Source organism: Entelurus aequoreus, linkage group LG04 (assembly GCF_033978785.1).
Source record: "Entelurus aequoreus isolate RoL-2023_Sb linkage group LG04, RoL_Eaeq_v1.1, whole genome shotgun sequence".
Classification (NCBI taxonomy): domain Eukaryota; kingdom Metazoa; phylum Chordata; class Actinopteri; order Syngnathiformes; family Syngnathidae; genus Entelurus; species Entelurus aequoreus.
The window spans coordinates 71,590,503-71,607,218 of NC_084734.1; the positions used below are offsets into that span (position 1 = coordinate 71,590,503).

The following is a 16,716-nucleotide window of genomic DNA, read 5'->3' on the forward strand; positions in this document are numbered from 1 at the left end:
CTCTCGCTAACCATTCTCCTGCTTCTCCCACCCTAATGTCAGGTCAGAGTTCACACAGGCCCTCAAAATAGCTGTCCCAGGCTATGCCTCTTTGAAACAGAAACAGCACCTATGTATCTATCATGTCAACGGCGTGAACCATTACACATCCAGTGAAAATCTGTCCTAAAAAGACAAAGCAGGAGGGATCAATCAGTGTTGCCAACTTAGCAGCTTTATTTAGTGAGTATTCAGATCTCTCTAGATCAGGGGTGCTCAAACTTTTTGATTCCAAGGGCCAAAGTGAAAATGTGCCAATGGACTGGGGCAAACACAGCAAATATAATCATACAGCAGCATCATGCGTGAGGAGCTTAGCCTCATACCGCCACATATAAGGTACTGGAGATTGTCCTGTTTGACAAATGGCAACGAGTTAGCCTTGCGGACATGTCATCAATAAGTGTGTGAGCTTGAAAGAGTTCAGTAGGAATATGTATTCAATTTAGGAAGCCACCTTTTGGCAGCCTAAATGAAACAACTCAGCAGACCAAAATTGGCCCGCGGGCCACGCTTGCTCTAAATACAGGTGTTCAAAAGACAGACGCATCCAGCAACTTTTTCTGGTGTTATTGTGGACTTTTAGAGACAAAAATTAAAGCACATAACACTCTTCGCAACCAGCAGCGAGAACTTTTGTGGCCCACCTGCATCATCCAGAAACACTCAAATTTAGTGACAAGACAAAAATAATTAGCGGCAAAAGAAAGTTACTTTATACCTCTAAGCAAATGTATTTTGCTCTTCCTATTATTGATGAATGTCTGTGTTCATAAAATTACAAAGACATGCATCTTGGCCAATTATGCAAATATCTTGTAGACATTATCTAGTTTTAGCAGGCAACATATGCAGAATATTTTAATTTTCAGGAGTGTATCAAAGTCTGGAGTAGGCCTTGGCCGACAAGCCAATTCAAACGAATGATGAAAAAACTTGATGATTTTCCTCCATTGATAAATCACCATGTGTTTGTTTACTTTGTCTCTAACTTTCAAACAGGGTGTAGAGGGTTCACTCTGTGCATCGCTCTCAGCAGTATAGCATGTTTGTTCAATGGCAGAATTAAATGGACAGAGTGAACTCTTTTGTCATTCGTCCACTATATTTGTGTCTGTGGGTAAATGCGGGGGGCTAGTTGACGCACTTACGGAAAAAAAGTTGATTGCAAAGCCAAATGTGTGGGAATATTTTAGCTTCAAACTAAATGAGCAAGACGAGCCCATCAACAGGGATAATGAGTAAGTATGCCAAAAATGTAAAAAATAAAAATAAAAATAAAAAACCCACCCGACTATGTTTTTTCCAAATGGGGAAAAATGCTTCTTAAGATATGCAATGTTTATTTTTGCTAACAGAAATTAAAAGACAATTTATTGTATTTGTTTTATTACTTATTAGGATAATAAAAAGTTATTAAACTTCCTACTAAACTGGTAAAAATGATTAATAAGAAATACACGTTTATTGCATTTAAAAGGGTTATTTGCATTATTATTATATATTATGATCATATTAGTGCTTTGTTTGGTCTCAAATGAATACTGACAATAATATTGTTTATCGGCAATAATTTGTGGGACAATAAATCGTCCAGCAAAATTATTTTAATCTGACCAGGTCTCGTCTGGAGCCCTTCATTATTTGCAACACATTTGTATTGTATAGTACAATTAAGTCACTTCGTCCAAGTACTTTGGAGACACTTTTTCAATTAATTAGCTGGAAGTCTACACTTCATTGTTAGTCTGTTGAAACAAAACAAATACATTGTGGAGGTACAGTATACTGTATAAAAAAAAAAAATCACCATTGTCCAAATACTTCTGTATCTGACTGTATGTTCATGATCCATTCGGGAGGGCACAGTCAGCCCTTTTGAGCTCATTTTGAATAGGAATATAGGAAAAGGATGAAGGGGGATGAGGAAAACATGAAATATCCGTCATAGTTTCACAGTAACACAGACATAACAAAGGCACACATACTACTGGTCAGGATCAGTAAATGTGTAATCAATGGTTGAATGGTTGAATCAAATGTTAAACACACCCATTTCCAGTTCATAAAAACATCCGACACAGGAGACCATTATCGGCTGACAGAGGATTGTCACCGTGGTGAAACGGTATTAGCCCTTTGTCTCCACACACAGACACAGCATTCCAATGTCATCTTGTCCCATGATGAGAAATTGATTTCATGCTTGAGTGGCAGTCAGTAGTAAAGAGTGAAAGCACAATAAAGAAACACTGAAGAGCATGGTGGCAAAGCAAATTAGCTTGAAAAACAAAGTCTAATCTTAAAAAATTAAGTCTCTACGTTCAGCCAGTTGCCGTAGAAGTAGTACTAATCCAAACAAAAGCACACAATAGCACCAGCACAGCGCATGGAGCCTTGATGGAGTTTAGAAAGTTCAAAAGAACACGCAGCACATTTGTGTGTGACGGGGAGTCAGACGATGGAACAATAAAAGCTGTGGAAAACTGCTGGCTTTGCAGGGGCCCACATCGGAGAGCACATTATAGCCAGGGATGTGGAATAGTCTGGCCACAAAATAATGCCCCATTGCCTCACTGGGATGGGGAGAGTTCTCTGGAACATGGGAAGGCTCATTTGTGAACGTTGGCTATTATTGTAATTCTGATTTGAATAAAGTCTGCTCCAGTAGAGGAGTGGAAGCTTTATAAATCTACTTGATATTAGACCAAAGTTGTGATGTAATGTTCAGGCACCACAAACAACCTCACCCCTATCCCCCTCTCTTCTGTGCTCTCTTCCTGCATTCACCAACCCTTTTCTCTGGGGCATGAAATGGCACTCTGCCATTGGTTAATAGCATCATAGAGATGCTGAGAATATCCACCAACCAGGGCGCGGGTGCCCCATCACATGGTTACCACGGCAACCCTTAACAACCACAGTGAGGGGTTCATGTGCGTTCAAATGCACACAAGCATCATTTGTGCGCTTGTGACAGCTACAACAGGGGAACGTGTTCCCATGTATCCGATGGGATGACGTCATGCTGTTGTACAAGACAAAAGATAGTCATACAAACTGCAGCTGACATTCATCACCGAAACAGAAACTACAATGATTTCAACAATATGCTCTCTGGAGTGCGCATCTATTTTGTGACACAGACTAAAAATTTATGAGAAGGCAGAAACAAACGATGCGTGAAAACATAATGTTTCTGAGTGACAGTAAATGGTGCTCTGGATAACTCATACCCGATAAACTGTTATTTCTTAGATGAGCTAAAAGACAAGTTTCAGCATGAGATTAATGATACATTTATACCTTTACACCTTTAATATACAGTAATCTTACCAAAATCAGAATCAGAAATACTTTATTAATCCCTGAGAGGAAATTCAAATTTTCAGCACAATCCCATTCAAGATCAGACAAACATTACACGGAGACAGAACAGGATCGCTGACGGGTCTGCCAACTTCTGGAACCCCTTACAAAAAAGGTGAGATACAGGTAAACAATGGGAGGGGGGGGGAGAAAAAAAAAGCCTGGGCTCCTGGAGAGGGGGTCCAGACTGAGGCCAAGGGGAAAAAACAACTCATAAATTCAAGTGCAGTTGCACACTTAAGCCCATGCGCGTAAGTAGGGATGTACTGTATATTGAGTACCAATATTTTTTGGTACCAGTTCCTAATTGGGTAGGTCCAGGAGGACCGTTAAGATTCTGGACAAATAATACGGCGATTGTTTTGTTTTTTTTTATCCAGCTGACCACCATAATTATGACACATTCACTTTGCTGCCGCTGCAACACCTAAAAACGACACGGGTAGTAGGCTCTGATAATCAGCTTGGAATTTTTACAAATAAGAAAGCAACACCACACAAAAGTTTTCCTCCACAAAAGTCCCTTAAAGCCACACATGCTAATAGAGTTAGTGTCAGTTTGAAGTGAACACGCTTTACTCATGAGTCACGTGCTTAATCAACTGTCCTCTTAGCGATCCAGTAAACTACAGACTAATAATAATCCACTCAAAAAAGTGAAAAGTTGAAGTAATATAATAATCTATAGAGTTGTTCTAAAGCAAGATAGCATCCGCTGACAGGTCTTTTGCCTTGCCATCTGATGTCACTCCATTGTGCCGCGTTTGCTTGATATCAAAACACACCTTGCTTAAATGCACACCCACCTAACATGCAAATTATTTGTATTGTTTATACATTTAAAATAATATATATTTTAAAAGGTCTGTGTTCTGCACATGAATGCCATATATAAGTATTATTTCCAGCTGAGTGTAATTGTAATTATTAGAAACACAGATCTGTGTGGTCTTTACAAGATTTTGACATAACAACTGCATTGTACCTTTCACTGCAAACATAGTTGACTTGTTTAACACTTAAAAAGCAGGTGTTGATAAAATACTTCCCTGCAGTGGGATGTTACATGATGTTAGTAGTGTACAACCTCTTCGGCTAATAAACATGGTAATTAAAACATTTTTACATCTTTTTTAAGACCAATTATATACAGTACCTATAAGAGTACCAATAAATACTGGTATTGATAAGGAATATCGATATTGGTATCGGTATCGATAAAATCCTACCGATATGTATGTGTAAGTGAATAAAGGTGTGCACTCGAGATTCTCCCCTTCGACATAAGTGGGTGGAGCAACCTGAAAATGTGTCCGTTCCATGTCATGTGTGGCTTGGCATGTATTCACCCGTCCACTTATGTACTTTTTCTCCTACACACTTCTGTGGCTGCAATAATTCTAGGGCCCCGGGATGGTGAAACATTACATTGCACTTTAAGTTTGAATTCAGTGTACACCACACATAATACAATGGTAACAAGCGACCTCAAAAAGACTATCAAATTTATTCTGACTGAACTGCTTCAATTGGAAAAATCTGCAAACATCCATTGAAATAGGTTTGAAATGACCATCATGCCACTCTGAATTAACAACCAAAATGGCCATTGTTTACCTGGATATGGCTCTGTTTGAGTGGGAGAGAAGCAGGGCGCGACATTGTCATAAAGCAAGATGACCACGGCGCGCAATACGCTTGGACATCCTGGGGCTAACGGACGTTCAATGCATACAACGTTTTTGGCTGGACAGCGAGGCCATCATCGAACTACAGTATGTAACTATTTATTGTAACTACATACTGTAGCGTCTATCAAACATCCGACTCTTGAATGCTACATTGTCATTGCTGATATATGGCATCTATCACGTTGGACAAGTGCAGAGATACAGTGTGTAACAGTGTTTCTCCCCACACTGTCAGAGACAGACGTGGACAAACACAGTCAAACACAGTCATTAGCATTAAAGCTACAAGCACACAAAACAGTGTGTTCTCAGTAGGGCTTACTAAAACCACTTTGAAACTCTCTAATTCCAAACTAAATGGTTAGACTGTTGAGACTTCTTCAAAATTGTTGAAAAGTAGCATAATTTTGGTCCTTTATACATACAACATGTGAATACATAGATTAACTGCTGTTTACATTGCATTCTTATATTGGAAAAACTATTTTTATAGTAAATTATCTGAATATTTTAATTTCTATGTGTGCTTAAAAAGCAACAGGTTTCTATGTTTTCCCACAATATTAGATAGTTGTATTGTTTTAAGTATTATATATAATTATACAAAACTAGTGAAATTGACATGTTGTGTAAATCGTAAATAAAAACAGAATACAATGATTTGCAAATCCTTTTCAACCTATATTCAAATGAATAGGCTGCAAAGACAAGATACTTAACGTTCGAACTGGTAAACTTTGGTTATTTTTTGCAAATATTAGCTCATTTGGAATTTCATGCCTGCAACATGTTTCAGAAAAGCTGGCACAATTGGCAAAAAAAGACTGAGAAAGTTGAGGAATGCTCATCAAACACTTATTTGGAACATCTCACAAGTGAACAGGCTAATTGGGAACAGGTGGGTGCCGTGATTGGGTATAAAAACAGCTTCCATGAAATGCTAAGGAATTTAAGGATTTCACCATCTAAGGTCCGTAACATCATCAAAAGGTACAGAGAATCTGGAGAAATCCCTCTACGTAAGCGGCAATGGCTGTGACCTTCAATCCTTCGGGCGGTAATGCATCAAAAACCGACATCAGCCTGTCAAGGATATCCCCACATGGGCTCAGGAACACTTCAGAAAACCACTGTCAGTAACTACAGTTCGTCGCTACATCTGTAACAGCAAGTTAAAACTATTATGAAAAGCCAAAATCATTTATCAACAACACCCAAAAACGCTGCTGGCTTCGCTGGGTCCGAGCTCATCTAAGATGGACTGATGCAAAGTGGAAAAGTGTTCTGTGATCTGACGAGTCCACATTTAAAATAGTTTTTGGAAACTGTGAACATGGTGTCCTCCGGACCAAAGAGGAAAAGAACTGCATATTTCAGCAAGACAATGCCAAGCCACATTTTGCACGTGTTACAACAGTGTGGCTTCGTAGTAAATGAGTGCGGGTCCTGCACTGGTCGGCCTGTAGTCCAGACCTGTCTCCCATTGAAAATGTGTGGCGCATTATGAAGCGTAAAATAGAACAACGGAGACCCCAGACTGTTGAACCACTTAAGCTGTACATCAAGCAAGAATTGGGAAAGAATTCCACCTGAAAACCTTAAAAAATTGGTCTCCTCAGTTCCCAAATGTGTACTGAGTGTTGTTAAAAGCAAAGGCCATGTAAAACAGTGGTAAAAATGCCCCTCTGCCAACTTTTTAGTAAAGTATTGCTGCCATTAAATTCTAAGTTAATGATTATTTGCAAAAAAAAATTAAGTTTCTCAGTTAGAAACACTAAATATCTTGTCTTTGTAGTCTATTCAATTGAATATAAGTTGAAAAGGATTTGCAAATCATTGTATTCTGTTTTTATTTACAATTTACACAACGTGCCAACTTTACTGGTTTTGGGTTTTGTATTTTGTATTTTGATTTACCCTGCAATTCCTAGCCTTAGTTTCTCATTAATTCAAAATCATTTGCCCATGACTAAAAAGTAAGTGTCTTTGTTTTAGACGTAGAACTGTAATTAAGCATTCCAGCCCCAGCCTTCAGAGCACCATGACAAATACTATTTCTTAGTTCTTTGATTTTTCATTTGCTCGTGCACTCACACTTGACTGTCACAAGGTCTTTTTAGAATTAGAATCAGAATTAGTATTTATTGCCAAGTACATTTACACATACAAAGAATTTGTCTTGATGTATTGGTGCAAAAACAGCTAACCTGAAAAATAAAGCCAAAACTAGCTCAGAACTTACAGAAAATACAGTTTAGGAAGAAATTGACAATATATAAAACATCATTTAAAAAATATCAAATATAAAACATTTCCAAAAAAAACCACAAAATGTAAAAAAGATGCCATGGAGTACAGGGGAGAAAAAATGTAAAGTCCATTCAGCAACATTTTAATGCATAAAACAAACAGTTTCAGCCTTCACATTGCTGTGATGAAGGGCAGGGACGCTTAGTCTGACAGCAGGGGGGGAGAAACGGTTTTTGAAATGAGAGGTTTTGGTCTTGATGGACCGCAGCCTCTTCCAGAGGGCAGAGTCTCAAACAGTCCATGTGCAGGGTGAGGGAGTCGGCCACAATCGTACCTGCAAGCCTCAGGTTCCTGGAGGTGCTCAGGTCAGGGAGTGGTGGTAGGTTGCAGCCAATCACCTTCTCTGCAGAGCGGATAATTCGTTTCAGCCTGCATTTGTTTTTTGCTCTGGTTGCCGCATAAATGACTGTGATGGAGATGCAGAGGGTTGACTCGATGAAGGCCATGTACAAGTGCACGATCATGGTCTTTGGCAGGTTGAACCTCTTTAGCTGCCGCAGGAAGTACATTCTCTGTTGTCAATTCTTGATGAGTGAGGTGATGTTCAGCTCCTTCCTCCACTTGCGGTCCTGGGTAATGTTGGTACCCACGAAAGACTCCACATGAGTCCCCGTGGAGTCACCAATGATGATGGGGCTTGGGGCTGCTGCGCTTTTTCTAAAGTCCACAACCAGCTCCACTGTCTTCGAACCGTTAAGCTCTATGTTGTTTTTGCTGCACCAGATCACTAGATGGTCAGCATCCCACCTGTAGGTAGACTCATCCCCACCAGAGATGAGTCCAATGAGGGTGGTGTCGTCTGCGAAATTGAGCATGTCCTGGAGCAGGGACGGGATTATTGCATTGAAAGCAGAAATCCACAAACAGGATCCTAATGTAGGTTCTTGCTGAGTCTAGATGCTTAAAGATGCCGTGGAGGCCCAGGTTGACAGCATCATCAGCAGAGCTGCTGGCTCTGTTGGCGAACTGTAGGGAGTCCAGGAAGAGGTCAGTGATGTCTTTGAGATGTAAAAGCAAAAGGCGCTCAAAAGACTTCATCACCACAGCGGTCAGGGTGACGGGTCTTAAATGGGAACATCTGCGGTCCCTTCCAAAGTTTCTCATTGGGTTGAGTTTTTTCTTGCCCTTATGTGGGATCGCTGTGGTTTGTCCAGCCCTTTGAGGCATTTGTGATTAAGGGCTGTATAAATACACTTTGATTGATTCATTCATTTATTTGAAATGGATAAGTTGCTCGACTAAATTACATACCTCGGCCTGGGCCGATAACAAATTCTGCTTGACAATATATTGACTTGCAAATTATTGCCGATAAACGATATAATTGCTATTATTTTTTGAGACCAAAATAACCACTGATGTAATGATAATACATAATAATAATGCAAGTATACCCTTTCAAATGCAATAAAAGTGAATTTATTGTATATTTTAACATTGTAATTGAAATTTAAACTTTTGAAATACAAGTTAAATAAAACAAACAAATTAAAAAATATACACACTATGTCTGTAGGGAAAATGTTGCACTTAAATAAAAATCACAACAGGAAAGCAACAAAATAGGTTATTTCTCTGTTAAGTATGTGATGGGGACCCTCAAATATATACAAATATATTTGTGACCAAAATGATTACAGTTATTAATATTGTTGTGTTAAAAAAGTAATAAAAGTAATTATCCACACGCTAAAAATGTTTAACCAAGTTGTATTTTTTTTTATAACTAAAAAAAAATAGCCACACAATATACTTTCTTTGTTCTGGCTTCATAAGAGCCATATTATTTTTATTTGGGTGTTTGAATATGTTTATATTCTTCCAAGGTTTACATTTTAAAACCTTTTTTCGTATCATTTTATAAAATGTAATTTGGGTGATCCGTTGTTTTATTTCCGGTTTATGTGACGTCACGTAAGTTAAATTCCTGTTGAACGGATTATGTTGGTCTGTTTCAACTTGACACTGTGGAGTTTATATTGATAACTTTGTGCAAAAACAGCACAGCTTTTATGTTTGAACGTGAACACTGTAGCTCTGTCGTTTAGACAGTAATGTGTTTTTACAAGTTTAGATTGGGGAATGGTGTTTCTTAATGGGGAAATACATTAATGTCTCTTGTTTACATGTTATCATTCATTTTATCAACGTGTGGTTATCAATCACGTTTTTTTGATTATTTCAATTTAACTAACCGTCTGGAGTTTTACAGCAGTTATTATTACTACCGTTTATTCGTAGTGCAAACGCCAAGGCAAAAGAGTGGCTGCTCTTGTAGCCCGTAACAACAAATACACATGGCGATTATTGAGGCTAGCAAACTGACTTCATTTTCATTTATCGTAAGGTTAATTGACTTATTGACCATCAGCCCAAGCCTATCCACACAATGATTAAAATTAAAGTAATTGGTCCTTTTTCAAAACTAACAATATTTCATGAAAAACAAGCATAATTTTGGAAGACATGATGTATTTTTTTTCCCCACCACTTTTTTTTAACGTACGTACCTGACTTTATAAGAAAAATGCATAACATATAAACATTTTATTAATTTTTTTTATAGTATATCAAGGAAAAGCAATAGATTCAAGAAGACATGCAACTACTTCAGCAACAGGAAGATGTGCATGCCACCAGTAAAGCTATTTTGGATCAGCTATTCCCTTGTCACAGGAAAAAAGCTGTAAAACAGTGTCATTAGGCCGCTGCATACAACCAAAGGAAAATCCCTTGTGAGTTGGCAGTGGTATTACAAGCTACCTTAGCAGGAGTCTAAGTCCCCTGCAAGGCAACTCTGATCCGCTCCAATCCTCACCATGGGCTAATTGTAACACTCAGCATGTGGACTAAAATGAATAAACAAGAGATCCACTATTCTTGGCAGTCAATACATGTTGTTTGTAGAAAGAGTAAGGCTGTGAATTAGTTTTTGAACTAAAATGCCATGATGAGCAAAAGCCATTATTGCAGTCCGTTGTAATGGATCAACTCAGAAGTCAAGTCTTACCTGTGCAGGTGAAACACTTGACATGAAAGTGAGTATCTTGAACTCGAACCACCTCTCCTTTGCACACTTCCCGACATCGTTGACACCGAATTGGCCCAGCTCTTCGCTCATCTCCTGTAGAGCCACGGTGGTACTCTGTAGCGGATAGAAAGAGTACCTTTGCTGAACATGATACCTAAACCTATGCTTTTTTAAATAGACAACATTTATAATTGCAAGACCAAAAAATATTAATTTAGCATTTCATGCTGCAAAAAACTTGGTTTAACTGCTTATACGTGGTGTTAGAGCATGTGGGTTTTTCGCAACACTTATTTCAAATCAAGGACCAACCTTAAAGGAAAAGAGCACGTCTTTCACTTTTCTGTTAGTCCAAAACAGTGAAAAACTTCTAGCAAAAGGCATCTGACAATGCATGTAATGGAGAGTCATCTATTTTGCTTATGAAGCCCTTGAAAAAAACTGCCAATTACACTCCATTAACATGCAGAGACCTGCATATTAACCAAGCTATAGCTACTTTGTTATTGTCAGAGCCAAAATCGAGGAACAACATTTCCAGTGTAGTAACACAGTGCCTTGCTCACAGAGACACTTACACTGTTCCTCCATCCACTAGTGAGAGAGGTAAACTAGCTACTTAGCCGCTATTGCTGCTGCTGAATCGCCTCTGAGTTTGGAAAATGTAATGCTAAATTATAAATCATGTGTCACCCCTTTATACTAGAACAGTTGTCACCAACCTTATATATATATATATATATATATATATATATATATACAGTATATATATATATATATATACAGTATATATATATATATATATATACATATACATATTTATTTGCGTATATATACATGTGTGCGTATACTAGAGTTGTCCTGATACCAATATTTTATACCAAAATGTATTTCGATACTTTTTTAATTAAAGGGGACCACAAAAAAATATTATTGTCGTTATTTTAACAGAAAATCTTATGACACATTAAGCATATGTTTATTATTGCAATCAAAGAAGATTTTTGTCATAAAATAAGATAGTGAACATACTCGATAACTACTCTTTTAGTAGTGAGGAAACAAAGGTTCTTAATATGGCTGCTGACATATGCAGTAACATATTGTGCCATTTCCCATTCTATTATTTTGTCAAAATTATGAGGGACAAGCGGTAGAAAATTGATTATTAATTAAATCATTCATTTACTGTTAATATCTGCTTACTTTCTGTTTTAACATGTTTCATCTACACTTCTGTTAAAATGATATAAGCACTCTTTCCTTTGTAGTTTGGATACTTTACATTAGTTTTAGGTGATACTACACATTTTGATATCAATCCAATAGTTGCAGGATCATACAATGGTAATAAGTAAAGTTCTCCTGTGTCCAGGGACATTTCCGTACTTCATAAATAATAAAAAAAAATTACAAAAGATTTTGGAATAATAAAAAATATCGACGTAATCATTGTATTATCTAGTCAATAATGGCTTTTGTACTTGGTATAGTTACAATCGATGCATGTATAGATCTATCCATTTGTTTACGTTGAGGAGACCTCGCTTGCTGTTAGCGGTTAGCTATTGTATCCTCTTACGGTGTGTAGTGAAGCATGTTTAGCTATTCCTCGTTCTGCAGGGATGATATTTGTAAGAAACAAAGTTTATTTGTCGCCATGGAGATGAGGATTAGTGGTTTAGAAATAGCTAAAACACTGCCGACTGCGGATGGACATTAGCCGCTAGCGAGCAATGTTTTAAAGCTTCAGCGTTTATAGCTTCACATTTATCATTTGTTTTTAAGCCAAAATCCATTCTGCATCATATGTCTTCACACTGTGTCTGCTTGTAAGTAATGCGTACGCATGAGTTGCCGAACATGCGCCTCTGCCTGTATTACGAGCAATGTCACGACCTGACGGCGGCGCGCCGCCATGTCTGTAAAAAAAAGTACCGGTATTTTTCAGAAGCATTATAGTACTGTTTTTAAGTCATTAGCACAGCGGTACTTTATTAGTACCGGTATATAGTACAACCCAGTCACTGTTGTGGTATGTTTTTTTTTCCATGAAACGTTTAGCAATAATGCACTAATGCTCCAAATCTCTTGCAAAGTCTGACATGACTAGTGGTAGCAAACAGAACCCGCTTTCAATGTTGTTGTAGACGGACGCAGCGTCTGTGAAATCAACTTGTCCAGGAAAGAAATGTCTGTAAAGTTTAAAATGACCAAAATACTGTAAATATTATTGCCTTTTACTACATTACATATACAGAATACTTACAGCATGAATATAAAACGGTGTTGGAGGTTTTTGTTAGAGTGCATAGGACGAGTAAGCCAATCCCCATTACTTGTATTGTTAGCCGCTTTTGCTGGCATTTTTTTACTAAGAAAAGAAAGAACAAAAAAAAAAGACGAACTATCGGTGTTCTTATTTATGGTTTTCTTTTAACATGGGGTGTTATGAGAAGAATGTGAAAGGAAGAAAAAATATAGGGTATATGGTATAGTGTTCCACTGCACTGTGTTACTAGCTACAGAGGCTTATTTTTACATGTGTATGACAATCAAGAATGATAAAAGGTGAGATAAGGTGCATCTGTAAAAAAAAAAAAACTCATCAGCATTATACATACAATTGTGCAGTGAGTGTTTAATTGTTTGGTGGCTGCAGGATTAGGTCTCTGCTTTTTGCAGATGATGTGGTCCTGATGGCTTCATCTGGCCAGGATCTTCAGCTCTCTGGATCAGTTCGCAGCTGAGCGTAAAGCGACTGGGATGAGAATCAGCACCTCCAAGTCCGAGTCCATGGTTCTCGACCGGAAAAGGGTGGAGTGCCAGCTCCGGGTTGGGGAGGAGATCTTGCCCCAAGTGGAGGAGTTCAAGTACCTCGGAGTCTTGTTCACGAGTGAGGGAAGAGTGGATCGTGAGATCGACAGGCGGATCGGTGCGGCGTCTTCAGTAATGCGGACGCTGTATCGATCCATTGTGGTGAAGAAGCTCAAACATGTTCCAGTGGGGCTTAGCACCTAACGCGACGTGTGAGTGTGGCGCGGAGGAGCAGACTGCCGACCACGTGATCCTGCGTTGCCCGATTTATCGTGCTCCTAATGGTTTGCGTGGCCTGGCGGACCTGGATGACTGCTCGGTGACCTGGCTCACTTCTGTGTGTCCTGACATATGAACGGGAGGGCCCCCCGGGCCTGGGGTGGTAAAAGGCATAGACCCTCGGCCTCAGGTCCGGGTGCCGGAAAACAGCTGCCCATACGATGAAGAAGGAGCTGAGCCGTAAGGCAAAGCTCTCAATTTACCGGTCGATCTACGTTCCCATCCTCACCTATGGTCATGAGCTTTGGGTTATGCCCGAAAGGACAAGATCACGAGTACAAGCGGCCGAAATGAGTTTCCTCCCCCGGGTGGCGGGGCTCTCCCTTAGAGATAGGGTGAGAAGCTCTGTCATCCGGGGGGAGCTCAAAGTAAAGCCGCTGCTCCTCCACATCGAGAGGAGCCAGATGAGATGGTTCGGGCATCTGGTCAGGATGCCACCCGAACGCCTCCCTAGGGAGGTGTTTAGGGCACGTCCGACCGGTAGGAGGCCACGGGGAAGACCCAGGACACGTTGGGAAGACTATGTCTCCCGGCTGGCCTGGGAACGCCTCGGGATCCCCCGGGAGGAGCCGGACGAATTGGCTGAGGAGAGGGAAGTCTGGGCTTCCCTGCTTAGACTGCTGCCCCCGCGACCCGACCTCGGATAGGCGGAAGAAGATGTAAGGATGGATGTTTTATTGTTGTTTTGTTCTAGTATTAACTTTGGTTAATAAACTCATTGGGCAGTGTAGGCACCAGTTATTTCTGTTCAACTGTTTATTAAACATCAGTGTGTGAATGTGTGTGTAAATGGGTGGATGTGATGTATAATAAAACGTTTTGGGTGTTATTCCAGGTAGTAAAGCGCTATATAAATACAGACCATTTATCATTCATCCAAAAGTCAATCAACATGGCCAGTCAATCAGTCAATCGCAAAGCCCATAAATAAATCATCTTTGAAAAGTTGGGGAGGGGAGTTTGTCAGTTATAGGGGAGTTTAAATACTTTCAATATGACAATGTTGTTTTGTAAGAACTTTAAAAACATGTTGATGATACATTCACCCATTCATTTTCAATCGCTTGGTAAATGAGAATTGTGTCTTTGTTATAGCCACCAACAAGGCTGTTGTTGTTCACATGTCCAATGCTGTTAAATACTTCTCCCACGTGTGTATCTCTCAATTCACAGTCTCCATAGTCCCAGGCGTTTCACACAATAAGATGTATGCTTTAAAAGTGTTATTTAAATAAAACACAAACCCAGCCATCATAACAGTAAGCCTTTGACCAACTATCTGCAGTCATGCTTGTTCATTCAGCTCTTTATCCTCCTCAAGGAGCATCCAAGTGCTCCTACAGTGTTGGAGAGGTGTAATGGCAGGATAAGCAGCTTGTACTGCTCTCTACATGAATAGCTGACTGAAGGACTTTGCTGTTAAAGTGATGGTAGCACATGGGCTAGCGTGCTCTCGCTACTGGTTCCATTTCGCTAGAGGAATCTCAAAGGACATGCAGTACTTAAAATGTCTAAAAGCTTTGCACGCCTCATATCCTGAGTGCAGTGAGTACAGTCTTGATATACGCCCATGGACTGGAGACAGAATGTATGCATAACTGTAGTGTACATTCGTCTTCAAATCACAAGAGTGGGCATTGGAAATATGCAAGCATGATTAATTCCGACTTCCAGTCTCCCACACTCAAGTCACTGTTAATTCATTGTTTCCTTCACAATGCTGGTGGCACCACTAGAATCCACCGGAATCCACTGGATAAGTGTTTAGCTACTGCACTGAAGAATGACATTTCCTTGTGAATGTTTGTGTGTCTGTGTGTACGCGTGCGGCTTGCGTGTGTTTCAGGGACAGAGTATGCTTGTTTTTCATCTTAAACCACCATGAACATTGAACAGTGATCTCATCAGGTGTGAAAAGGCGATAATGGGAACTAAGCTTGTGCCAAATTCTGCTGGGTACACAGAAGCAATTTGTTTACAATGGTGACCTTCTGAAATGGTGCCAAAACAAACTGGCAAGTCTGGAATATCCTCCGCTTTCAGAGTCCAGCCAGGAAACCTTTCCGTGGTGGTGGCACCCTTGCAGACCTTATTTCAGTTGAAAAATTCACTCTATTTCATTTAGCTTTAGCTAATGTAATCAAACAAATGCTTGCTTAATATCGAGAGTGCATGTGCATGAAAAAGAGTTGTACCTTAGCATAAAATCCACATCTACAATCAGATCAGGAGCTTAAGAATTATGCAACTATATTTAATTGTGTGAGTGTGTGCATAGCCATTTAACCAAGTTGTGTAAAACCATTAGAGCGCTTGAGACCAGCCCCACATCCTTTCCCATGCAGAGATGTGAGTCATTCTACAAACGAGGACCGCTGAGCAACAGGTGTTATACCAGACTAAATTATTGGCCAGTGCCGGGAGGAAAATCCAGCCTCCAGCTGACAGGTGATAAGAACAAGGCCAGGGGCAGTGAGGCAGACAGCATCCCCAGAGACCAAGAGGCTGCTACTATTTCTGCCTCTGACCTGACAGCCACGGCAAGGAGCACAATTGGAGCACAGTCACAAGGGATGCAGGGATACAGGTGATGATGAGGAATGAAGAGATAACAATCACAGAAGACAACAATTGTGATGACCTTGTGGGATTAAATTTAAGAAAAAAAAGATAAGTGAATCCGATTATGAACTGGTTTGGCTGCAGGACCCACCATCAGCCCTAAATGACAAGTAGTGACCCAAATTGGTCATCAATACACACAGGCTGAATTATTTCAAGAATGTATTCTTGACCAGGACCAATTGTGGATATTATTGTTTATAGTTAATAAGAAAAAAAATCAGTATCTCTGAAAATCCCTGCCAAAAAGTTGAATATTGTAAACTACTTGTTCACTTTTTAATAAAAAATCTAACTGCAAAAACGTCCTGATTCTTAAATTGATCTCTTTAGTCTGCCATATTGCACAATATTCTAATGTATCTTAATGCAAAAGTAATAACTTACAACAGTGAACCAGTTCTCATAGTTCACTTATAAGAGCCGTACAAAAGACGCTGTGTAGTCTGGAAATGCGGTATATATTGAGTAATGAATTTCAGTTCTTTGGTTGTACAACCACATCGCTTGCCATTCCTTTATTCTAGAACTTACGGAAGTCCCTCCAGCTCTCCATTT

The 16,716-nt window shown here is 39.5% G+C and overlaps 1 protein-coding gene across 1 annotated transcript in view; it reads right to left on the reverse strand.

Annotated features, from left to right (window-relative positions):
• Window positions 1-16,716, reverse strand: part of LOC133648986 (actin-binding LIM protein 3-like) — a 97,767-nt gene that overhangs the window by 70,243 nt on the left and 10,808 nt on the right. The window contains 1 exon segment of the mRNA XM_062045623.1: window positions 10,420-10,554. Coding sequence (XP_061901607.1) covers window positions 10,420-10,554 — 135 coding nt within the window.